Source organism: Prunus dulcis, chromosome 4 (genome assembly GCF_902201215.1).
Source record: "Prunus dulcis chromosome 4, ALMONDv2, whole genome shotgun sequence".
NCBI lineage: Eukaryota > Viridiplantae > Streptophyta > Magnoliopsida > Rosales > Rosaceae > Prunus > Prunus dulcis.
This window is the reverse complement of record NC_047653.1, coordinates 14,009,747-14,034,153: the sequence shown is the minus strand read 5'-3', so window position 1 is coordinate 14,034,153 and position 24,407 is coordinate 14,009,747. Positions and strand designations below refer to the sequence as shown.

Genomic DNA, 24,407 nt, shown 5'->3' with positions numbered 1-24,407 from the left:
ACCACATGATAAAGTATCTACCCCATCTGTCTCTAACCTGTTTGCAAAAGAATTACAAAGTTAACTATGTAAACCATATATGTACATGCAATAAGTAAGCTGAATTTACCTTTCTGACTAGCAAACAATTACACTCAAAACCTTATAGAAACAAAACCTACTAGCTCTCTCAACTCCGGATGCCTGAACCTATGTTGAATAAAACATCGACTCTTTTCAAAAGTTGCTTTAATTTATGTGTGCTCCAGCTCTAACAATGAGTGTATAGTTACCCATGATCTCTCAAATTGAAGTTAGCTCGAGCGGAGTTGTCGCTTCAACTTTGCATGTGCACTTTCCGCTCTGTTGATAACAATAATAAATTTTCCTGAAGCAAAATAAAATTTCAAATTAACATATCAAAAGTTGACTAAAATACTTACCTATTTGAGGTCATCGACTAAAATAGCTTGCATTAAATTTGTGGTCAGCAATAAGTTACTGAAAAAATAAATAAATTTTGGTTCGATGCCATTGAAATGCAGGTAAAAGTTCAGTAGTGAACCACTGAACTACGTTCCATGTTACGATGGATCTCCACTGAATATTAAGTTCATGACCGGTCAAACCCAACCGAAAAAGATGCAATGTTTCAGTGCCATCCCACCGAATTTTCCTATCTCCTTCGGTACTGATGTGTTGAACGCAACCAGCAACCATTATGAAACACTAAACTTGAAAAACGCCAAAAAATAAACTCGTACCTCATTCGAAGTCTTTCTAACTTCAATCTCACCGTTCATGAATAAAGACAAAATATTTTTTCACCGATATAAACGTATAAATCTTGGGTTTATGGTTTAGGAACATGATAGTTTCAGAAAAAAGTCAAAGTAGGGTTGCAGGAACATATGTGGGGTGTAGTGAGCAATTTTAATTTTAATTTTAATTTTGAATTTTTTTGTCCTTAACGATAATTATGTACAAGGGTAAAATAGGTTATTCATGTTTAAAATTAGTATGGGGTGTAAAGAGCAAATAATGGGGTGCCAATAAAATCTTCCTATGCTAATCACAAAAGATTTTCTTGATTTAAACCTAAAGTTTCTAAATATTTAGATGATAATTTTCATTAAAAAATAATTAGGTGATAACGAAAGAAAGGCGGAGTCTAGAAAAAAAAGAAAAAAAAGAAAGGCGGAGTGTTTGTTTAGTATGCTTAGTTTAAGATGTAGATACTTTTTTTGATGATGAAGGGAGGCAAAGCCCCAGACAACAAAAAAACCTCAGCTACAGCAGCACAAACTGGACGAGGTCTAGTAACCCCTAGCACATGATCAACCAAAAGAGAAGCCATCCAAACTGGAGCAGACTCAAACACATATAACCCCAAATCCACATCACTCCTCCACCTGTCAGCCACATAATTCTTTTCTCTATAAATATGCTACAAAAAAAAAAATTATCAACCTTCTTCATAAAGTCCCAGCAACTAGCAATCAAACCAGCAAGAGGAAGGAACTCGTCAATTCTATCCATTTGAATAAGTTAGATAGCAATGGCATAGTCGATTTCAATAATAAGGTGAGAAACACTCTTAGCCACAACCATCATGAGCCCAAAAAATAACCCCCATAATTCAGCTTCCAAGATCTTGATAGATGAACACATCAGCTCAAGTTAGTTTAGTATTGTTAGAGTATCATCTGTTAAGCATGGCTGTTAGTTACCTAAGCCTTCAGTCCTTACAATTGTATATAAGCTAAACTATGCAAATTCAAGGCCCTGAAAGGTTGAGCCCAATCGGAGCTGAAGCCAAATATGTGTGCTTGGTTGAAGCCCTTGAAACTCAATAAGGCAAGCATGGAAAAAAAAGTTGACAGCCCAATTGTTGTGTCTCTCACTTGCTTTGCGGCTGAGGAATAGCATACTTGCTATTTGATATATTTGCTGCTGCCACTTTTTAAAACTTGTTGAAAACTTTGACCATTCCTACAAATTGACCAACGGCTACAATGAACCATCAGCTAGTTCCATTGTTGATTTGTTTTTGTTTTGTAAAATATACAACTATAAACGGCTATATTCAGTTTTTTTAATTTTTTTTTAATTTTATAGATTTGTAACTCAATTCTTCCTATAAATACCTGTCATATCTCTCATAATTTTTCCACACCACAACATCTTTATCAATTTTTACATACCATTCCTAAAAATTGACTAAATAAAATGTTGGTTTCCAAATCTTGTCCAAATTTTTTTGTTTTAATTGAAATGATCACGAAAAAAAAAAATTAACATAACATGAACAAACATAAAAGTAAAATAGCTAACCCAAAAAAAAAACATGTAAATCAAATTACATCATAAAAATATATAGAGCTCGCCATGGATATATGGCCTCCCATTGTTAGAGAGATGCCTTTAGAGCCCCAAAGATTCCATTGAAACTCTAAATGAGCTCTATCCACCATATTTATAGCCTCAACCATTGGGGATGGCCTAAGAATATGAAGGGCAGTTTTAGAAGGCCAATTAAATAAGGCTAAGATGTTACTTAATTGCAAATATTAAACTAGACAAACTAATTTTATATAAACTAAAAACAAAAAACAAAGTCCACAAAATGTGGGTATTACAAATATCTAGCTTGCTGCACTCTAGAAGTTTCCTCTTTTCACCTATAGCAATCAAGTTTCAAAACTGAACTGCACAGATGAAATGGAAGCAAAATTGCTTCGGCTTTGGGCGGCTATCTCCATCATCCCCAAACTTCTTCCTAGCTACCCAGAACTCAACCACAAGACTTACAAGAAGCATCAATAGTTAATTGTCTCTTAGCTCTTTCATAATTGGAAAGCACCTTACCTTGGTAAACTAACCAAAGAAACATCTGCAGTTTATGAGGGATCTTCAGCTTCCACCAAATCTTCCAAAAAAGATCAACCCAATCCTCACTTGGAAAAAGTAAATGATAAGCAGACTTGACTATAAAGATACCATTAGCAGATGGCTTCCAAACTTGAGCATCTGGCAACCTACTGGCACATTAATAATGTGTTGAATAAACTCATCACTTAAAACACCTCTAAGCTTTTCAATTTCCCACCAACCATGCTTAGAATATGCAGAAACAGTACAACTAACATCCTCAATGCCATCAAGATTTGTTTGCTGCAACAAAGGAGTATCATTACACCAAGAATCCTTCCAGAATCTAACATTGTCCCCATTACCAATCCTCCACTGCAAACCCCTCCCCAACAACTTAGACCCCATACATAATACCTCACCAAGTTGAGGAACAATCATGTTTCGAAGAAGGATCCATAACAACAACTCAGACCCATACATAATACCTCACCAAGTTGAGGAACAATCATGTTTCGAAGAAGGATCCATAATTGAGCGACCTTTCAAATATTTTTCCTCAAAAATCCTGGCCTGTAAACCTTGATCCTTAGAATGTAGCCTCCAACCAATCTTAACATTAATTGTAGAGGTTACAACTTGCACCAAAGTAGCTCTACCAGCATAGGAAAGCATTTTACTTTTCCAAGATACCAATCTTTTATGCACTTTATCCACCAAACTAGTGAAAGTAAATTTGTTGGCTCTATTATGCAATAAATGCATTCCCAAGTACTTCCCCAAATTGTAAGTTAGAGGAGAACCACATATACAACTAATTTCTCTTGCCAATTCCTTACTAGTATTGGGAGAGTAATACATATCAGATTTGTCAAACTTAACACTCTGACTAGAGGCTTGATAAAACCAATCCAAACAAGTCTTCATAATTCGAGCTTGAGAGGCACTAGCTTCAGCAACAAAACCAGATCATCAACAAAGAAAAGATGAGAAAGAAATGGGTTAGATTGAGATGAGCTTCTCTATACATAAGACAAATATATAAGAAAAAAGGGGATCTCCTTGTCTCTCCTTGTCGAATACCATTAGTAGGAGTAAAGGCTTCAGTTAACTTACCATTAACACAGACTTGATACTTAACAGAGGAAATACACTCTATGATCAACTATACAAGTCTAGAAAGGAACCCAACTTCAAATAGCACAACCTTAATAAAATTTCAATCTAATCTATCATAAGCCTTGGATAAATCAATCTTCTAAGAAAAAAAATCCTTTCTTGGCTTAGAAGTTATAAATTTATGCATAAACTCCTAAACTATGATAATATTATCATTTATATGCCTCCTAGGAATAAAGCAAACCTAGTTAGGACTTATCACCTTAGCCATGATAGGCCTTAGCCTAGCAACAATTATCTTTGAGATAATCTTGTACAAAATGCAGCAAAGGCTAATAGGTCCAAAACCATGGATTGGGGATGAACTAAAGCTATCAAAGTAAAATTAAGCCAGACACATTATAAGTCTGGAAAGCCTGGAAAACCATCCACACCAGGAGCCTTAAGACTACCAAAATGAAGGAGGCAATCCTTGACTTCAACAATGTCCACATTTCTCAACAAATAACTAACAACCTCAACATCCATATTATGGAAATAACTAGGCAGAATCACTTGATTAGGACACACATGTGCTTGAGTAAAAATGTTGAAAAAATACCTTACAGCGAGTGCTTTGCACCATCCGCTTCTTCAACCTAAACACCTTCCTCATTATTTAGTCTCTCAATTTTATTTCTTCTTCTTCTAATGACAGTAGTCATATGAAAGAATTTAGTATTACGATCTCTCTCTTGCAACCATTGAATTAGGGGTGGGCATCGGGACTGAAAAATCAAACCAGACCGGATAAAAATAAGAGGAAAAAATTGGTTGACCAAAAAAGTCAACAAATCGGCACCAAACAGGATCGGATTGGTTCTAACCGGTTTCAATTTTGATTTCACACCGCATCAAACTGGACCAAACCGAACCAGATCAGTTGTGTATATTTTTTTTAAACAAAATTATTTAAAATCAATGCTACATTTTTTATTTTATAACTAATATTTTTCCAAGTTCAACTTCAAAACATCTCTCTTTGTATGAATTGGATCATTTGTTAATTTTCAAGCCAAAAAAATGAATTTTTTTGTTAGAATTTGTATTCTTTAAAAATATTTTTTTTGAAAAAATAATATATAAAAAATTAATAATCCGGTTCCAAATCGAATCGCCCAGTTTTTAAAAAAAATTCACAAAAACCAAAACGAATCGGACTGGTTAAAAAGTATCAATTCCAGTTTCAGTTTGAGGTGAAAATTGGACCGAACCGAACCGTACCCACCCCTACATTGTACCCTAGATTTTTTATACAGAAAAGAGCCTCTTGGTCCAATAAAGCATTAAATTCATCAATCAAAGAGAATTCCAGCTCACTAAGGAATATATTAGGACCTCTACATAAAGCTTTCTGAATGCCAGTAAGACGAGCTAATAGCTTAGCTTTCCACAGTCTTGAATACCCAAAAACTTTAAGATTCCACTGCTTAAGAGGAACCACCAAAGAGTAAGACTTATCAAGAGCATAACCAGCACACTGCCCCAAATTCTAAAGAATAAAATCATGAAAATCCTCGTGCTTTAACCACATGGCTTCAAAACGAAAAGGCCTATGCAAAGGAGAAGCATGAAAACAAAAAGATAAACATATCGTAATAGGACAATGATCAGATTTGGTTCTTAGCAAATGCTTCACATTAGCCTCTGCAAATTGAGCTCTCAAGCCAAATTACACATAGCTCTATCAATTCTCTCAAAAGTCCTCTTATTATGCCAAGTAAATTTAGGTCATGAGAAACCCAAATCTACCATAGCATGATCATCAAACCACTTCTTAAAACCCTTAAGCCTACAAGCAGCCACCTCTTCAATTTTATCTTCAATTTGTAACATTTTATTAAAATCTCCCACAATCAGCCAAGGTAAAAAATGGCAGTCAACCACAAAACCTAAATACTCCCACAACTTCTCACTTTTAACCCCACAAGGCTTAGCATAAACCGCAGAGAACAACCATGGATCCATACCAGGCCAAGACACACAAGCAGTAATGACTTGATCATGAGTACCAATAATTTCCACATGCACTTTCTGATCATTCCATAACAACCACAACCATCCACAAAAACCCATAGGGTCCACAATCTCAAAACAAGGCAAACTCAAGGATTTCACAATAGAGCTAGCTTTCACGCCACTAATCCGAGGCTCACAAACAAAAACAATATCCAAATGCTGCGAACAAATTAAATCCAGCATATTAGTTATGAACTTGGTGCTTGCAACACCTCTAGCATTCCAACATACCTCTAGCATTCCAACATAAAATATTCATAAATATAGCAAGCAATGAAAAAGTCACCTCATTTAATTTTGAACAAAATTGAAGGCATTACTGGCTAAATTCCCATTGGAACAACTCATTTTACCTTCAGCAAGGTCCATCTTGTCATTTGTAAACACCCCATCAATAGCAGAAGAAGCTAAGGAATCAATATCATCAATGCCACAATCCTCATCATTTTCAACACCAGAGTCTATATCATCAGAACCTAATGAACCATTTGTGATATGGATAGAGAGGTTTTCGCAACTTTCGTATGTGACCTCATTTAATTTATATATCTCCTGTTCTCATGATACAGCCAAGATATAAGAAGTTGGCAAGTAAACTAGCTACTACTATATCACCTCTTTTTATCGTAAGAATTTGGTCAGCTATAGCTATTAGCTATTACTTCAATACAATTCCTTAAGACATTAGTTAATCTGCCATTGCTATGGATACACAGAGCACGCCTATATATCCATACCCTTTGAGACTTTTTAAGTACCAGCAACTTAAATCAATGCTCTTTGTTCAACTCTATTGATCCCTGCTTAAAAAAAGATTAGATGGATTGCGAGTAATAGTAAGAAAATACTTCTTTGTTGGAAGTGATATTGGGGCGTGAAGGTAATCAAATTTTGGACAACGGATGTAGGAGTGAATGTTCTTAACCACTTGAGCTACAAGTCCTTCTTTCTTTGTTGCTTTGTAGAAGAACTAAAGACCGCATATTCCATTTTAATACCTCCTAGTACTCTTCCTGTGTTTTTTTGGCTAATAAACTGGAAACCTATAGAGACCACCTCTTCGTTGATTGTCCCTTTGTCCAAGCTTCTTATACCTGCACAAATTCGGTTCTTTGAACATCAATCTTTAATTCTTCAATATTGTTACCCTCAGCTATTTATTTTCAAGAAAATTTTGAGCTGCTTGTTGCTGGCATGTTTTCTATTCTTTGACCTTAAACAAATGTTATGACTTGTAAACTTGAATTCAATTAATTTGGACTAATCCAGGATTTAAAACGAAATCTAATTCAGAATTTCCTAATAAATTGCACAACTTCAACTAAATTTGGACTAATTTACAACGAAATCCTGTTTTTACATGACAGCGATGAGGTATTGTGGTTTATGTAACTTGATTTACGCATAATATATGCCCCTAATAGACAAAAACAACGAAACAAAACAATAAAATTTTATTGTATTAAAAAAATAAAAAAAATAGGCATACGAATTCATCGGAAAATTGTTACAATTATGGGTGAGATTGAGAGTTATAATTTTTTTAGCCCATTTAGAGTGCTTTTGAAAGGGCTAAAAATACTTCTAATAGTATTTGGCAGAAAATACTTCTAACAGCATTTGGCAGCAAAATTTAAAAGTATTTTTGGGTCATAAAAGCACTTTTTAAATAAGCACAGAACAAATTTTTATAATAAAAGCGCTTTTACTAGAAGTGATTATTCTAACCGCATAACAGCACAGCTCATTTGTCTCTATCCTTCTTCTGTACGCAAAGAATATAAATTCTATTTTTTCGATAGTATTGATCAGTCATCAAGTACACGTGTGCGGCAAGGATCGAAAGTTGTCCACTTTGGAAACCAAAGCGATGTATAAATATCTGGCTTCGTATCAGTTAGTTGGGAATCACGCATATCTATATTCATCGTCTTCCTGCCTACTGTGAGTCATTTTCATCTTTTCTACTTTTCAATTTCATTGTTCTTATTGTTATTGTCAATTTATTTCTTTGGCTTTCAATCCGAAGCCCTAGCTTCGTCTCAACCAGAGCTCCAATTGTTTTTTATTGACAGGTATCTTAGATTGTTTTTGGGGCTTTTTTTTTTTCCGTTATAATTTGTTCTTGTGAACTTTGGAACCCTGTAGAATTGATGCTATGTATAGTCTATGTAATTTAATTTATATGTTCGATTAGGATCATCGGCTTAGTTAGTTGAGCTGGCCTGAATATTTGGAACTATGATTTTGCCCCCTTTTTTTCTGAATGTTAGAGAAAGAAATTGAAGAGGAAAGTGCTAGTGTTATTCGGTGCTGATCTGCTTCAGCCCAAGATTTTTTTTTTTTTTTGGTTGACTTTTTTGGTGTGTGCCTGATTAATTTTCAAAATTATAATATATACTTGCTTGAAGATACGTTTAAGAGTTCAGTGCATGTGTATGTATGTAATATGTATTTATGATTATCGGTGCTCTCTCTGTGTGTGTGGAAACTCAACTGTCACTGTGGTGGAGTACTATTCCGATTATAAGTTTAATGATTTTGATGAGGTTTTTCTATCATGCTCCAATTAAGAAAATGGATTCTTCTGCATGCAGTTAACATGGAAACCAAACTTAAGTCCGTTACAGCGACGCTCTTTCTGTGCTTCCTCTTGTTTCCGTTGGTTTTTTCTGAATCCAATGATGGGTTGGTCCGGGTTGGGCTCAAGAAGAGGAAATTTGATCAAAATAACCGGGTTGCTGCCCAGATTGAATCCAAGGAAGGAGAAGCTCTGAGAGCTTCTCTCCTTAAATATCGTCTGCGTGGAAATTTGGCTGATTCCCAGGACACTGATATTGTATCTCTCAAGAATTACATGGATGCTCAATACTTTGGTGAGATTGGTATTGGCACTCCCCCTCAGAAGTTCACTGTGATATTTGATACTGGTAGTTCAAATTTGTGGGTTCCTTCAGCTAAGTGTTATTTCTCGGTGAGTTTCTTTTCTTTAATTTCTCTATTATTTATATGGTATTTATAATTGAATTGCATCTCTTCATGTTGTTAGATAGGAGACAATTTAACTATTTTGTGTATGAGTACAGATTGCCTGCTATTTACACCCAAAATACAAGTCAAGCAGTTCGAGCACCTACAACAAAAATGGTATGTTTCTGTCTTTATGATTGTTTATATCATTTTACCTTTTTAGTGCGTGTGCATATTGATGTATCCGTTGGAGTAGCATTTCCATTGATGACAAGAGAGGATATTCTGGTTTCCTCCATTGTGCAGGTAAGCCTGCAGCAATCCACTATGGAACTGGAGCTATTTCTGGGTTCTTCAGTGAAGACCATGTAACTATTGGTGATCTCGTGGTCAAAGATCAGGTAAGTTTAACATCTTGGTCATACAAATTATGCTTCTTAGTGGTGGTTTCCCTTTAATAATACAGGTAGTCTGTTTCAGGAATTTATTGAGGCAACCAAGGAGCCTGGAGTCACATTTTTGGTAGCCAAATTTGATGGCATACTTGGACTTGGATTTCAAGAGATATCAGTTGGAAATGCTGTGCCTGTGTGGTAATTTTTTTTTTCTTCTGTGTTGTTATTATGAGATTATGAGTTCCTGCTCGGTTTGAGTCTTATAGGTTGTGTATTCTATAGGAACTTCAGAGAGTTCATCTTCCGATGGTTCTAATTTTAGGAATTCTGCAGGTACAACATGGTCAATCAGGGTCTCCTGAAGGAACCAGTTTTCTCATTCTGGTTTAATCGTAATGCTGATGAAGAAGAAGGAGGTGAAATTGTATTTGGTGGAGTGGATCCTAATCATTATAAGGGAGAGCACACTTACGTTCCTGTTACGCAGAAAGGCTATTGGCAGGTTGGTATTCTGAACATTCTTTGCTCTCTGAAAATCCATAATTACTTATGTGCTCATGAAAAATTTATATTATTGTGTACACTGTTGCTCTTGTTGGCAGTTTGACATGGGTGATGTTATGATTGATGGTAAAACAACTGGTAAGCGAAAAATTGTTACGTTTTCTTTCCTTTTTCTTTCACATGGTATCTTGTTTAGTACAATTTTATCAACTTCCATTCTGACTTTAGCATACCTATTTCAGGATTTTGTGCTGGTGGCTGTTCAGCAATTGCTGATTCTGGAACCTCTTTGTTAGTTGGCCCAACGGTGTGTATCTATGTGTCTGTGTGGTTATTTTCAATTCTGCAGAACGCTCACTTTGAATTGTTTTGAACAAAATTCCAGAACCAGGGACTTTCTCTTCACTGTCCTCTTCCTAAGTAACTTCAAGTTTATTACTAATTTCTTAGTATGAATAAAATTATAGATTGATCATTGGTTTTGGATTGATTGAGAAAAGAATTAAGGGAAGATTAATCAGTAATTAATAAAATGATGTGGTGATTGTATACGCTAAACGTTCTCTGTTTATTACTCTTAAGTAGATGACTCCAGAATTTGTTAAGGGTAAGCTTGATGCCTGTTCCTATGAAATGAACTTTATTAATTTTCCTACTGTTATTTTTTTGCATGTCATACATTAGAGATGCATTCCTTTTCTTTGTCCATACAACTTCCATATGATGCTGCTTATTCTGTTTTGTAATGGAAACATATGTGATCCTTGGTTTTGAATTTCCTATTGATCGATCATTTTTTTTGGGAAGGGGAAAATGAATTAGTTTTCATTAACCTTTGGTTTTAACTTGGATTATATTCCTGGTTTGAAGGTTCATGTTGCCTCAGCATGGGCATATGCACATATTTATTGTTTGTTTTTGATTGGTTGTGCTTTGTATCTTATTTACAGACTATTATTACTGAACTCAATCATGCCATTGGAGCCTCTGGGATTGTAAGTCAAGAATGCAAGACTGTAGTCGCACAATATGGAGAGACCATAATTGAGAGGATTTTAGCCAAGGTATAATTTCATGACCTCCCATTTTTATGTAAGGTCAATAAACCATTTGGTTTTAGAACAACTGAACAGATTTTTATTCCTACATGTTATGATATTATTATTTTTTTAATTGTGGCAGGATCAACCACAGAAAATATGCTCTCAGATTGGTTTGTGCACATTTGATGGTACTCATGGTGTAAGGTTGGACTCAATTTGCTTGTTGAGGCATATGATTGAATTGTGTTTGGCTAACTTTCTTATACATGTATTTCTTTTATTATTTATTTGTTTCTGCAATCAATTTATCATACATATTTATTATTTATCATACATATTTATTATTTGTATTATTTGTGCACTCTTTTTATTTAATTTTTGCAAATATGACTGGTCAGTACCGAAATCAAGAGTGTTGTGGAAGAGAATACTCACAAGGTATCTGGGGGCTTATCTGATGCATCGTGCTCTGCTTGTGAGATGACGGTTGTATGGATGCAAAACCAGCTCAAGCAGAATCAGACACAGGAACGAATTCTTGAATATGTGAATCAGGTGAAGTAATACTTACATCTGATATGTTTCTATAGGTTGCACTTAAATGCCTTGCTCATGCTCTGGGTTCTTATTGCAGCTCTGTGAGCGGCTGCCTAGCCCAATGGGAGAATCTGCAGTTGATTGTAGTGGTTTGTCTTCCATGCCTAGTGTTTCCTTTACTATTGGTGGAAGAACATTTGATCTTACCCCTGAGCAGGTGAAGTATAATGTTTAGATATGCTTATGTTGGTCTGACACTTATGGTTTACGTTTGACTATGTGTCTTGTGTTATCTCTCCCAGTCACTAAAGGATGCTAGAGCTTTAGCTTTTTACTCGTGCATTCAACCCGCCTGATGCTAAGAGTTCCACATAAATTTTTCAGTTTCTGCATGTGCACAATATTTGAAAATTTATCCTTTTCATATTGTGGTATTTCAAGTTATGAGCATGGTCACGTTCTTCTGTCTTTACCGGAGATTTAGTTTATTGCATTACTGATATTTTTCTTTCTTTTTTCTTGTTTGTTGGAAATCAGTATGTGCTCAAAGTAGGTGAGGGAGATGCTGCACAATGCATTAGTGGATTTACTGCTTTGGATGTCCCACCACCCCGTGGACCTCTCTGGTATAATTTTCCTTCAATTTTTTCCATCTTTTTGCTTTCGGTTTTGTTGGTGTCAAGATAATTGTGGTGGTAGATCTTTTGTTTCTCCAATGGCATTGGTGACGTCTGTTGATTACTTTTCTTGTTGGCAAGAGAGAGAAATTTGAAAGCCCTTGCTAATATTTGTTTTTCCAACAGGATCCTGGGGGACGTATTCATGGGTCGCTACCATACCGTGTTCGACTATGGCAACGAGAGAATTGGGTTTGCAGAAGCTGCATAGATAGTAGATATTAGCTTCTAATGTTCTGTTTGTGCTTGTTTTTTTACGTTGCCGAGTTTGAAACTATCCTATCTAGTACTGGAAGTAAGCTCCTGTGAATGATGTTTGTATGTACATATCTATGTCCTGCTTTTTATCCAATGTATTTTCAACATTGCACTTTAGTTAAGAAAATGGATCCTTTCGGACAGTGTGTCTCAGCCTGCTATGAATTCAAATTCAAATGCCTTATGTACTTTGGTGCAGCGTTAGTTTGTTTGGTCTTTTAAAATGTTTGATTGTGTGCTTAAGGTGGACATATAACGTATTGAGGACATATGCTAACTGCGCGCAAATACTTAACCCTCCATGTGTTTAGTTCAGTGGGTGACCGGTCTTGTAAGTTATCCGCTCTAATTTAATTACTCGTTTGGTGCCTAGGATTGGATTAGATTGGATAAGTTAGTATATTGAAGCCTAGGATTGGATTAGATTGGATAAGTTAGTATATTGAAGGAGGAAATGAAAGTAAATGTGAATGATTTTTTATTTTGAGGATTAAAAAGGGATAAGTTATAAGGTATTGATATCATGTCATTTTGTTGGGGTGATTGAAGGTGGTATATTGAAGGTGGACATATGCTAACTGCACGCAAATATTTAACCCTCCATGTGTTTAGTTCAGTGGGTGACCGGTCTTGTAGGTTATCCGCTCCAATCCAATTACTCGTTTGGTGCTTAGGATTGGATTAGATTGGATAAGTTAGTATATTGAAGGAGGAAATGAAGACAAATGTGAATGATTTTTTATTTTGAGGATTAAGAAGGGATAAGTTATAAGGTATTGATATCCTGTCATTTTCTGCGGGTGATTATTACACCAAATGTGGCCGTATTGTTTTTAATGGTTATTGATTTGGTGTTCTGTTTATTCTTGTTTTGCCGCTGAGCTGACTAAAGATTTCCATGCAAAAGAAAACAAAAGAGAAAAGGGTTTAGGAATTACGGACCGAATTTTTGTTATAATTTATATTTTAAAAAAAGACTCAATAACGAATTTGGGGAGGTTGTGATGGTTAGGTAATGAAAGCCAAATTTGAATAGTGGGTAGGGACGTAGAAAAGTTATGAGAGCATAAATTTCATGGCTTGACAGAGCAGAGATTGGAAGCCAACTTACACAAGAACAAGATGATTGAGTTTGTTACAAGAAATTGAAGATGCCGATTTGTTAATATCGTAAAGATGCCAGTTCATCAAAATTTGTGTAAAACCAAGGGTTCTTCCAACTCTTATCCAAACTCTCACATAGGGTGGGCCGTACATCGGTTGTACATAATTTTTTTAATTTATAGGACTCGAATTATATGAAAGAGTTGAGATAAAAGTTGGGATAACTCTGCGCCTCTCTCGTATTTCCCTAAAAATTTATGCTCGCAAATCATTGTGCGGAGTTAGTTTTTCACATGGGCTGTCTGAATTTCCAGGAGTATGTAATCAAGGCTATACAGCAAGACATTGCTGTACTTCTTGCACATCTGGTAGCATTCATTTGTAGTGGTGAAGTCTGACATCACAAGACTCATGGTAAGCTTGGTACACACATTTTGGCAAAGGAAGCGTTATTGCTAGCTACAAAGTGATTTGGTTGCTTCTAGACCACGCAAAAATGTGACTAAAGATGCACTCTCTTATTTGATTATTATATAATATAAAAAAAGGAACTCTTTCATTGACTTAAAAGAATGAGATGGGGTGGAAATGCTGAATGTGAATGCAGCTTTGAGCATTTTACATTTTGCCTAATTAGCTGTCTTTCATGATTCCAATGAGCAAAGTGCCCACCGATATCCAATATGTGTTTGGACGGTTGGTCCTCTAGACAAACAAAAGTGATAGAGAAAAAGGGAAAGGAGACAGGTAAATGGGGAAGGCTTAGGTTGGCATGTGGGTCTCTAATTTCGAATTTTTCAATAAACTTAGCACGCGGATGGCTTATGTGAGAGTGAATTGGACTGCAAGACACCTCCTCAAATGTGCCCCTAACGCGCTAAATTTCGTGAAAATTTTGAAAAAAGAAAAGAAAAAGAGAGTATGTTATTGTCTTAAATTGCAACAATTGATAAACTACATCCTAAGCACAAAAATTCAAATATCAGAAGCTTCTTTATTGAACCTTTACATTTTGCCTAGTTGACCTGTATTCAAGATTCAAATGAGCAAAGTGGGGCTGATCTCCAATATGTGGGTTGGGCAGTTGGTCCTTTTTCCACAAACAAAACTGATTTAGATAAAAGGGGAAGGAGACAGGTAAATCGTAAATGGGTAAGGCTTGGTTTGGTATGTGGGTCTCTCTAGACTGTATGTGTGTGTGCTCATAGCTGTAAAGGAGTAAGTGTTCAATGATTGGCCTCAGCTTGCAGCCAGAGTTGTCTGTTCACCGACGCAATGGGTCAATCACCTCCACCCTAGAATTTTGTATTCAATTCTTTGATTTCCTTTCTTCACTTTTGTTCCACCAAGAAAAATTAATTCAAGATTGAGAGTGTTGAAAATGCAAAGTAAAATCACCCTATTGTAATGGTACTAGAGTATGATCATCTGGTATAATTTGTTCACGTAATTTATAATATGAGTGAATGATAAGATTGAAATATTGACAATTTTTATCTAGTATTAACCCAAAAGATCATTAAAAAAATAAAATTAAGTTAAATTTAAAATTTATAGTTTGGTTAGATTAGAATTTCTACTTTAGTTGGCTTGACCTAAAATTCTTTTATCATGCACATTTTATTGATGAACGAAATGAACCTAGAACTGTTGTAGTATATGAATCTTGAATTTCACATTGGCAAGTATGGTGCTGATTTCACTCTCACGTTTCCACAAGGTCCAAAAAAAAAAAACATTGTTAGCGTTGAATTAGGGTCATAACCAACACCATTCAAGAAAGCAACTCTCTCTAGTTCCTCTTTGTAGAAATTATTACAGAAATTTTACACATTTAGACCAACGCTAACATCAAATCGTAGAGTTAAACAAATTTTTAATCTACATCGATCGAGAATTGTTTGCGCACATAAACAACGGGAGAAAACTGATAGATTTAATTTACTAATCACAAGCCTAAGAAAAGTCCATCTGATTATACTTTATTTGCCGTGTAAAGTGTGAACTCATTCTCCCATTTAGTAAGTTTAGTACAAAAAAACAGTTCTATTCACACCAATGAATAAATATTCAAAAACCGCGTTGAAGGACAATGCATCTATGATCAATCTTCTAGATTTCAAAGTGCTTTTTGGCGCCGCAAAATCACTTCTCCAAATGCAAGGCATATTCCCCATAATCTCCTCTTAAATTTAAAGCCCACAATCTTGGGCATGTGGCTTCATGTGTCGCCATGTGGGTGGCTTTATTAGAAGCCTAAGTAACTGCGCTCCTAGACGGCCAGAGCTGTCAAACTCTCTCTCCTTTTGCCACGCGGCTCGATTTAAAGAGGATTAACAGGTAACATTGAACAGGAAATTAAGAATCTTATTTTATACTTTGGTTTTACTTTTTTGGAACGCCATAAAAATCAACCCAACTGGCCTCCAAGTCACATATAAATATTGTACATTTCGTAGCACCATTCCAAAAACCCAAACCCCACCAACCTCTCTCATATTTTTCTTCTTTGTGCTCTATGCCATGGAGCACTGGACCAGAGGACCGACCATTGGCCGTGGCTCCACCGCCACCATCTCCCTTGCCACCGCCGCCCTCTCCGGGGAACTATTCGCTGTAAAGTCCACCGAACTCTCTTGCTCATCTTTCTTGCAGAAAGAACAATGTTTTTTGTCCAAGCTGAGCTGTCCAAATATAGTTAAGTACTTGGGCTGCAATGTTAGCACTGAAAACAATAGGCCTATGTACAATCTTCTCATGGAGTACGTGCCCGGGGGCACGCTTTTCGATACAATTCGAAGGCATGGAGGGCGGCTAGAGGAGCCCGCGATTCAATTATACACACATCAGATTGTGCGAGGCTTGGAGTATCTTCATGTGAATGGATTGGTACATTGTGACATTAAGAGCCAAAACATTTTGGTAGCTGAAGAGTGTGTCAAAATTGCTGATCTGGGTTGTGCTAAATCGGTACAAATAGTTGCAGGGGATGAAGACTCTGCCACCTCAAGTACTATAATTTCAGGCACACCGGTGTTCATGGCGCCAGAGGTTGCACGTGGAGAAGAGCAGGGGTTTGAAGCAGACATATGGGCTCTTGGATGCACAATCATTGAAATGGCCACTGGTGATGGCCCTTGGCCGGAGCTTAACGACCCAGTTTCAGCTCTTTATCGGATTGGATTCTCCGGTGACTTGCCGGAGATTCCAACCCGGCTTTCGAACAAGGGTAAGGATTTCTTGAACAAGTGTTTGAGAAGAGACCCAAGAGAGAGGTGGACAGCTAAGCAACTTCTTGAACATCCATTTCTTGAAGAGTGCTTGGGGTCTAAAACAGAACAAGTAAAGGAATTCAACTTCACTATGAGGTCTCCTATTAGCGTGTTGGATCAAGGCCTTTGGGATTCACATGAAGCCTTTGAAAGTCCAAAGGAACAATCTGTTGTTGAAGGTGTTTGTTTGAATTCTCCACTGGAAAGGATCAAGAGGTTGATTGGAGGCACTTGTTCTGCATTTTCAAATGCACCCAATTGGGAATTTGATGAAAATTGGTCCACTGTTAGATGCAATGGCATTGAGGAAAGCCAAAACTCAGGGACAAGCAACAATGTCATCTCAGTTGATGAACCTGTGGCTGCGGCTTCACCGAATGTGGCTTTAACTTATCATGAAGAGCTTGACAATTCATTGTGTGATGAGGATGATGAGAGAAGTTTTTTTATGGCATTTAGTTTGACAGAAGATTCTTTTGTACCAAACAATCTTGAAATTGAATCAGATAATCAGAATTTTCACTTTATTCACTCCCATTGTTGTCATTCATGTTTTAATTTTGTCGGCCAAGTAGAACCAGTGGAGGTTAAGTTTCTGTCATTTGTTTTCTATTTTGTGTTTGTTTTTGTACCAAGGGCTGCAACTTTTGAATTAATTAAACAAGGTTTATATGACATATCAATCTCTCTATCGGGTACCAAAACTGTGGTTTTTTGTTTCTTTGCCAATTTGCCAAAGTTAGGAACGAGGAGAGTTTTCTTACACACACATACCTTATCAATGTGTCAGGATTCAACTTAAGATCACTAATTTGGAAGCCAGGACTCTTTTCCCTGTTGACACCGAAATTGTGGTTAATTGCTATTCTAATTATACATCCTAGGTTAATTGCATTTTTATATTCACCCCTTTTGGCCTCTTATGCTGTCTCTATACGCAAACCGAGGGGAGCTGTCTCTTGTGTTAGCCAAAAGGAGAAAGAAAACCAGCTGTCTCTCAAGTCTCCTGTGCATATTCTTCGTATGCTGCGAGCTTTTTTCTTGTTTTTGGTTTTGATTTTGATTTTTTGTTTTGTTTACAACCCCACTCATTTATCTTAGAGAGCTTTGCATTATTTTATTTGCACCAAAGTTTTGCAAGCTAGGCCAGCCTTTTTGTTTGCATCATTGCCAACATATGTGCTTCAATTAAATAAATCGTGTGGTTGCATATTTTTCCTTTTTCCCAATATTTTCTGCTCATGACGACAATATCATGTGGGCATTAGGGTTTCACTGATATGCATGTGAATGAAGGGTTAAATGCATTGGCCTCCATCCATTTACAGTCTGTGAAATATTGTGCTCTGTGTTCTCATTTTGTTTTAGGAGCCTTTTCAACTTTGTTCCTTTCCCTTTATCCAGTAGGGGCAATGGCCTACTTGGACCGCAGGCTAGGGGAGATTATTTACCAAAGTCAATTCAGATAATTGAGAGGGTTTAATCTTTCTTTGCCCTCTGATGAAGCTTCCTTTGTGAACAAGAGAGACTTTTGTTAGGCAACTTGGAGGGTCATCAACTTTGTTGCCTCTCTGCGAAGTCAATCTTGGGTAGGTGCATGCACACAACTGGTAGATGCGAGTACTTCTGTTCAGATTAATTGATGTGTACTTTTCATATCAGTTACTATGATCATCACTTTAATAATTGATATGTACTTGTCATCTCGGCCCCTATATGGGGTATAATAGTGAATCTCCCAAATTATATTCAAATAGAACAATCTTAGGGATTGTTTTCTTTTTTACAATGATAACTTGCATTTAAGAAACCAACATAACATCAACAATTAGAATGGGGGACAATCAATTAGGACCATCGTCTTTTATCCAAACTATAAGATCCAAAATAAAAATATAGCAAAATGTGATGCCTGATACAAGTACTATTGAGAGTCTTTTTCTCACACTGAAAAGTTAAGAGACCTAATTTGGGTTTATAAAGAGTTGAGCTACTCTCCAACATTAACAATTAGTTTTGGGATAGAACCTAAACCTCCTTCATAGTATCAACAATCGAAACTGACCAATACATATATGATTTCAGGTTACAATAATGAAAGTGATCATAAACTGTGTGCTTATAAACTTAATAATTTTCCATTCATTCATTTTCCAGGTTGAATCGTATTTACTTCTAATGGATAACATATTGTCATGTGGATGTGGTGACTGAAATTGAAGAATTACTTTAGCAACTTTAGTATATTATTGAATTGGTGTGACCTAATTTCTTTGGCATGTAGAGAAGCGGCGGTGAAACGAATGTGGTCTGATCCGCAAGGGAAGGGAAGGGATTTGAAGAGTCGTCGTCTTTTAAAATGGGAAGGGCAGAGAGACTTTAAACAAAGTCAACTAATTTTAAAACGTCAACTTATCTCCATTGCATGAATGAATCTTAAACCAGAAGAAGACAAGGAAGAGGTAACTGGAAGAGTCAACACGTTGGGTTTTTCATTTTTGCCTCTTTTTTTTTTTTTTTCCTCTTCTTGTTATTGAAAGGTCACCTAAAAGACTTGTTACTATAGCCTTTTGACAAACAAAAAGGATGCCATCATCCTAACGTAATTGTGAATCATCAAAAAATTTGTATTCAAAGGTTTCTTGTATATATCCCATAAAGTTTGGCCATTGCAGCTTCTAGCTACTTCTACCCTTTCAATTCAGCACCAGCTATTTGAACACCATTGAAAGAAGAAAAACTTACATATAGTGAGGTGTATATCTCTTTCTCTATCTTTCTTGTTACACGAAGAGATAGAGAGAATGTATTATACACTTCATTTGTTAAGTTTTTCTCCCTCTATTGCGAAATGCTAAAGTTTAACCACTCCATGATGGATTACTCCCATGTCCGACTCACAGGATGTACGGGTTGGGCTGCAACACAGGGCGTCCTATAAAACCTTTTAGCCCAAGAATTATAGTAGTAAAAAAAGACAATTTTATATGTTTTCTCTTTATTTTGAGAACTTTTACTTAAACTAACTTAACACCTAAGCTTGGAACTTTTATTTTAATTTTTATTCAAAATGAGCTTAAGTGTTAAAAATAACTACTTTTATTTCTATATAGGGCCTCTAAAATTAATGGACCGGCCGTAATTACTCCACTCTCTAATTTTACCTAATATTGATAGTTCGCTTGTTTGGAACTAGCATCCATATGTGATTAGGCTAAAACTCTCACGGCCAAGAAGTACAATAACTTTTTATTTTTATTTTTTAACTTTATCTATTTTGATAAATTTATTGCTTTTCTTTCCTATTGTTTATTTTTGTTAAACAATATCCGTACAGTTAGGAATTCGGATCTAACACACAAGAAGCACATGACCTTACTAAGCCGCTTTTCACGTGGTTTCCTCCCAGTGAAGTATAAATTATAATAATTTATGGTAGAAGAAGTTGACGGCAAATTTTTGTATAGTGAGCCAGGTCGGACCGAATTCCTTACGGGCCAAACATGGAGCGAACCTCTATGCACCGGGTTAAGCCCAGGTTGGGCTTAGGGTCAATTTTGATTTTGGGTCTCAAAAGTTACGCTTAATTTAAAATGACTAATAATAGTTGAATTAGGGCTGGGTATGGATTAGGTTGGGTTGAGTCAATTTTGATCGCAATTCACAACTCAACTCAAACATACCGGTTTATGATTTCTTGAATCTAAGACTTGCTTGTTATTAGACAAACTCAAACAAACCCAACCCTTTTGTGATCAGGTTAGGCAGTTTGGTTTAGATTTTTTTTTTCCCAATCAGCAACCCAACCCATGCATAGTGATTTATGATTTCTTGAACCTAAGACACACTCATTATTAGGCCAACCCAAACAAACCCAACCATATTGTGATTGGGTCAATTGGTTTGATCAGGTTGATTTTGAAATTGTGTCAAGCCCTAGATTGAATTGAATCTCTCCTTTTGAGAAAAACTTCATTTTGGTTCTTCCTATCACGTGACAGTACAGTCTATTTAAAGCCATTGGATTTGAAATATCATAATTTGTTAATAAGAAGAAAACCTCTCCCGACGAAATAGCGTCGGCAGAAGTTTATGCCGGCAAACTTTTGCCGGATTTGACATCTCCCGACGAAAGTCACCTTTCCCAACGAAACCTTAGCTTCCTCGCGGTTGGTTGTCAGCAAGAAGCAAGGGGATCAGAGTGCGGCTAGGGTTTTTTGGACATAAAATACTCAATCCTTTATACGGGGAAAAACACTAGAAAGTAAAACCTAAAAGAGGGATAATAGGGACTCGGATAATGGCCCAATAGTAATTGATAATGCTCTAAACTACTCATATTGATAAGCAAAAACCACGGAATTAAAAGAAAAAAGGGGTATTTAAGAGAATAGCCGCACGGCTATACTCGAGTTTTTTTATTGTTTTAAATAAACAGTATAGCCGAGCGGCGATACTCATTAAATATAATATTTTCCCACAATATAGCCGCGCAGAGATACTTGGGTTTTTTTTATTTTTTTTAAATAAATAGTAAAGCCACGCGGAGGTGCTCGTTAAATATAATATTTTCTGACAGTATAGCCGAGCGGCTATAAGAGTGATTTTTATTTTTTAAATAAATAGTATGGCCGAACGGCTATACTATCTTGATAACATAACCAAAAAAAGATAGCCATGCGGCTATACTTTGGGAAATCATGGAAAAAAAAATTGGTATTTAAAGAGTATAGCCACCTTGCTATACGTGGGTTTTTTTTTAATATTTAAAAAGTATAGCAGCGTGGCTATACTCTTTAAATAGCTTCTATTGAGGGATCCCTAAAAAAACTTATTTGATTCTATTGAGGGCTCCCTCTAAAAAACTTATTTGAGAGACACTCTTGTAAGACCCACTCTGCATTGTGTTTCATTAACCCAAAAGTCTATTTTGTAGATTTCATTCAAAGATCATCTCTACACAAAATCACTTGAAACCAATATCATTTGACGACTCAATTAAATTATTGAAATTTAAGTACTTTCTTTAAGCACCGTGTTCATTGATGTTGTTGGTCTGAATTAGATGTCTTAATGATTTTCAATTTGCATGATTTTTTGCAAGGATGATCTCTGAATGAAGATGTGAAAAATAAATGGTTTGGATCGTTGAAAAAAATTTCATAGGGGACCCTAATGGGTATTCCTCAAATAAAATTATTTGACGGATCCCTTAATAAAAGTGAACTATATATATATTTACTTGAACGAAGATTCTTTTTATGGATTTAAATTCAAGATAAAACGAGTAAAAACCCAACACATCCAATTAACCGTTGTATATATACATATGTGTGTTAATGTTATTTACAAGAGATCCCATTATTTTCTTGTATGAAATAATATAAACTTTGCAAGTCCATGTAAATGATGTATGCACACCAACCTATTCTTCCGATTTCAGCTTTTGGAGTTTCGGTTGCTTAATCTCTGTTGTCTTCATTTCTGCATCAGCATTCTTCCTTTGCTCAGAATCATTTTTCACATTCTTAACTTCTTCATTGAATTTTCTGAGCAGATTGAGCTCTTTGATATAACAGTGTAGTCTATCTATAATCAGTACAAGGAATAAAGAAAACCCTGCGCCGTGATTGAAAAAGAAAAAGCTCATAAAGTATAAGATTCTTATAGCTCTCAAAACCAGTAAGCCTACAACCTACCCTGTCAAGGTTAACTTCAACATATAGTTCATTTTTTCTTTCCATAAACTTTTCAGAAAGGGCTAAATTATGAATGTAGTTACCTATAAGAGATGCTTCTAAGAGTCGATGTGCCATTAAAACCTCATCAGTTGGATTGACAAAGCCTGCCTCTGTTAAACGTTTCTGAACACTGAACACACCATATAGGGTAGAGCTAAAGAAGACGAGGACAGTTCCTCCCACGCTCTTTGCCACCAATGGCCCCCGTCCTTGCTTCGATCGATCTAACCCTACGATCACCAACGTCCTTAGAGGGGTTCTGAACAGAAGACTCAGAATCAATGCCATTTCGGCCAACACAAGTGCAAACAAAATTTGAATCATTGTTTCAAGCTGGCAAGAAAGGTTTTTTTTTTTTTTTTTTTCCCCAAAGGTATTATCGAAATGACTTGAGCGATGTGTTGAAGATGTAAACCAATGGTTCAATTTTGTACTTTTTGTTCTTCTAAGATTTTATGGTTCAAAGGCTTGCTTGCTTATTATTCTAGACTTATAGTTTAACCAAAGAATCATACTTTCCATGACCTTGTGATGCAGGGATGGAATAGCTTCACCATGCCCCTTAGGCACCTTGTTGGTTAGGAAATGTGTGTGTGTGTGTTTTTTGTTTTTTTTGTTTTTTCATATTCTTTTTACCTTTTTATTTTGGAGTTCCATTTGGGGTGTTATGCTAATTTCTCCTTTTTCTAGCACATAATTATATTTCTAATCGGTAATTGTAGGGAGCGGATTTGATGTCCTCATTTTGTGTGTCCCTTCTCTTTCGTGTTGGCACCTGTCCTATGATTTAACACATCATTTATTCACATTTTATCATCCCGATTTTACCCTTCTCATCTTAAAACAATTATTACAAAAATAATTAAAGAAAAGGGCCCATTCCCAATTCTGCCGTTTTGATCCTCACCCATGGCAGATCCGACATGTCTCTCCACTCTCCCTTTTCTTCACATGTGTTTCATCTTGGACCAGAGTTGCTAAGGTTGTGTGCCCTAACGATAATTGTCAGTTCCTTTCATGCCGCCACTTCGACATATACTTCTATAGCAAATGCGAGTTGATATGGTTTATCAAAAGGATGCTACTTTGAATGGTCAAATTGGGCTTCTTTGATTTATTTTTATTTTTTTATAATTTATTTTAGAGTTTTTTTATTTAAACTTCACACTTTTCTTTATTCACTTAAATATTTAAATAATTAAACTCTTTAATATTAAAAAGTAATGCACACTTAAATAATATAAAAAAGTCTAGAATATTGATGAATGTGCAAACCGACTTAGCAAAGTCGGTGAATACAAAAAAATATGAGATCAAAATGTGCTTTAATATAAAATATTCAAAGTACTACAGTCACCGACTAAGCTTATGTGAGTTAGTGCTCCTATATATAGGCTTGTTTCCTTGACAAAAATGTAGGGAGATTCATTATTATACCCAATATGGGGGCCTAAATTATAAAAATACCCTATATAAAATGGACTTTAAAAACACACCCAAAACCCATTTACAACATAACAAAAAAGCTTTTAACTTCTTATAAATTACAAAACTGCCATCAATTTCTTAAAACAAGCCCAACCCCAAAATCTCATAAAAATACCCAAAGCACTCAATAGGGCATCAAAGTAATTTAATAATTAATATTAAATTCAATAAAGCTAGCTATCATTTTTTGGGTTTTTTTTGGGTTTGTTTATAGGAATTCAATTGTGTAGGGTTTATTTATAATATTAGTGCTAGAAATGGGTATATCACTAAATATCTCAAAAAGGTAAGCTAGAAGCTGAAAACTACAGCTGTCTGACTCAAGTAATCAGCCAACTCAACTATCCAAAGCCTCGTACTTTTCCTACTTCAATCAATAAAATAAAACTAC

General features: G+C 35.8%; 3 protein-coding genes across 5 annotated transcripts; 2 read left to right on the top strand and 1 right to left on the bottom strand.

Moving 5' to 3' along the window:
* The first annotated feature begins 7,901 nt into the window (after nt 1-7,901).
* Nucleotides 7,902-12,599, top strand: LOC117624068 (aspartic proteinase A1-like). 2 transcript variants are annotated; one of them, XM_034355193.1, is made up of 14 exons: nt 7,902-7,971; nt 8,625-9,001; nt 9,114-9,174; nt 9,304-9,398; nt 9,478-9,590; nt 9,726-9,894; nt 9,995-10,034; nt 10,139-10,203; nt 10,847-10,960; nt 11,079-11,143; nt 11,338-11,494; nt 11,574-11,693; nt 12,014-12,102; nt 12,280-12,564. In XM_034355193.1, the coding sequence occupies exons 2-14, from the start codon at nt 8,630-8,632 to the stop codon at nt 12,362-12,364; spliced, it is 1,545 nt and encodes a 514-aa protein (XP_034211084.1). In that variant the 5' UTR covers nt 7,902-7,971; nt 8,625-8,629; the 3' UTR covers nt 12,365-12,564. The 2 variants fall into 2 exon arrangements, with proteins under 2 accessions (XP_034211084.1, XP_034211085.1); XM_034355194.1 differs by having other exon boundaries at nt 7,949-8,102; nt 12,280-12,599.
* Nucleotides 12,600-15,971: 3,372 nt separating this feature from the next.
* Nucleotides 15,972-18,270, top strand: LOC117625435 (mitogen-activated protein kinase kinase kinase 18-like). The gene is made up of 2 exons (XM_034356988.1): nt 15,972-17,405; nt 18,156-18,270. Exons 1-2 carry the CDS (start codon nt 16,039-16,041, stop codon nt 18,268-18,270), a joined length of 1,482 nt encoding a protein of 493 aa, XP_034212879.1. The 5' UTR covers nt 15,972-16,038.
* A 3,838-nt stretch (nt 18,271-22,108) lies between these two features.
* On the bottom strand, nt 22,109-23,072 carry LOC117626107. Of its 2 annotated transcripts, none has more exons than XM_034357759.1 (2): nt 22,570-23,072; nt 22,109-22,406 (listed from the first exon to the last, which is right to left on the bottom strand). In XM_034357759.1, exons 1-2 carry the CDS (start codon nt 22,850-22,852, stop codon nt 22,213-22,215), a joined length of 477 nt encoding a protein of 158 aa, XP_034213650.1. In that variant the 5' UTR covers nt 22,853-23,072; the 3' UTR covers nt 22,109-22,212. The 2 variants fall into 2 exon arrangements, with proteins under 2 accessions (XP_034213650.1, XP_034213651.1); XM_034357760.1 differs by having other exon boundaries at nt 22,109-22,352.
* Between the last annotated feature and the right edge of the window lie 1,335 nt (nt 23,073-24,407).

What these genes read in the sequence shown, in the direction of transcription:
- LOC117625435 (XM_034356988.1), top strand. Translation starts at nt 16,039, where the DNA reads ATGGAGCACTGGACCAGAGGACCGACCATTGGCCGTGGCTCCACCGCC. An exon ending in TCATTTGTTTTCTATTTTGT is followed by an intron (nt 17,406 to 18,155) that starts GTTTGTTTTTGT and finishes ATTTTGTTTTAG; the next exon opens with GAGCCTTTTCAACTTTGTTC.
- LOC117624068 (XM_034355194.1), top strand. Translation starts at nt 8,630, where the DNA reads ATGGAAACCAAACTTAAGTCCGTTACAGCGACGCTCTTTCTGTGCTTC. An exon ending in ATCTCGTGGTCAAAGATCAG is followed by an intron (nt 9,399 to 9,477) that starts GTAAGTTTAACA and finishes AGTCTGTTTCAG; the next exon opens with GAATTTATTGAGGCAACCAA. An exon ending in GGAAATGCTGTGCCTGTGTG is followed by an intron (nt 9,591 to 9,725) that starts GTAATTTTTTTT and finishes GGAATTCTGCAG; the next exon opens with GTACAACATGGTCAATCAGG.
- LOC117626107 (XM_034357759.1), bottom strand. Translation starts at nt 22,852, where the DNA reads ATGATTCAAATTTTGTTTGCACTTGTGTTGGCCGAAATGGCATTGATT. An exon ending in CTTAGAAGCATCTCTTATAG is followed by an intron (nt 22,407 to 22,569) that starts GTAACTACATTC and finishes ATCACGGCGCAG; the next exon opens with GGTTTTCTTTATTCCTTGTA.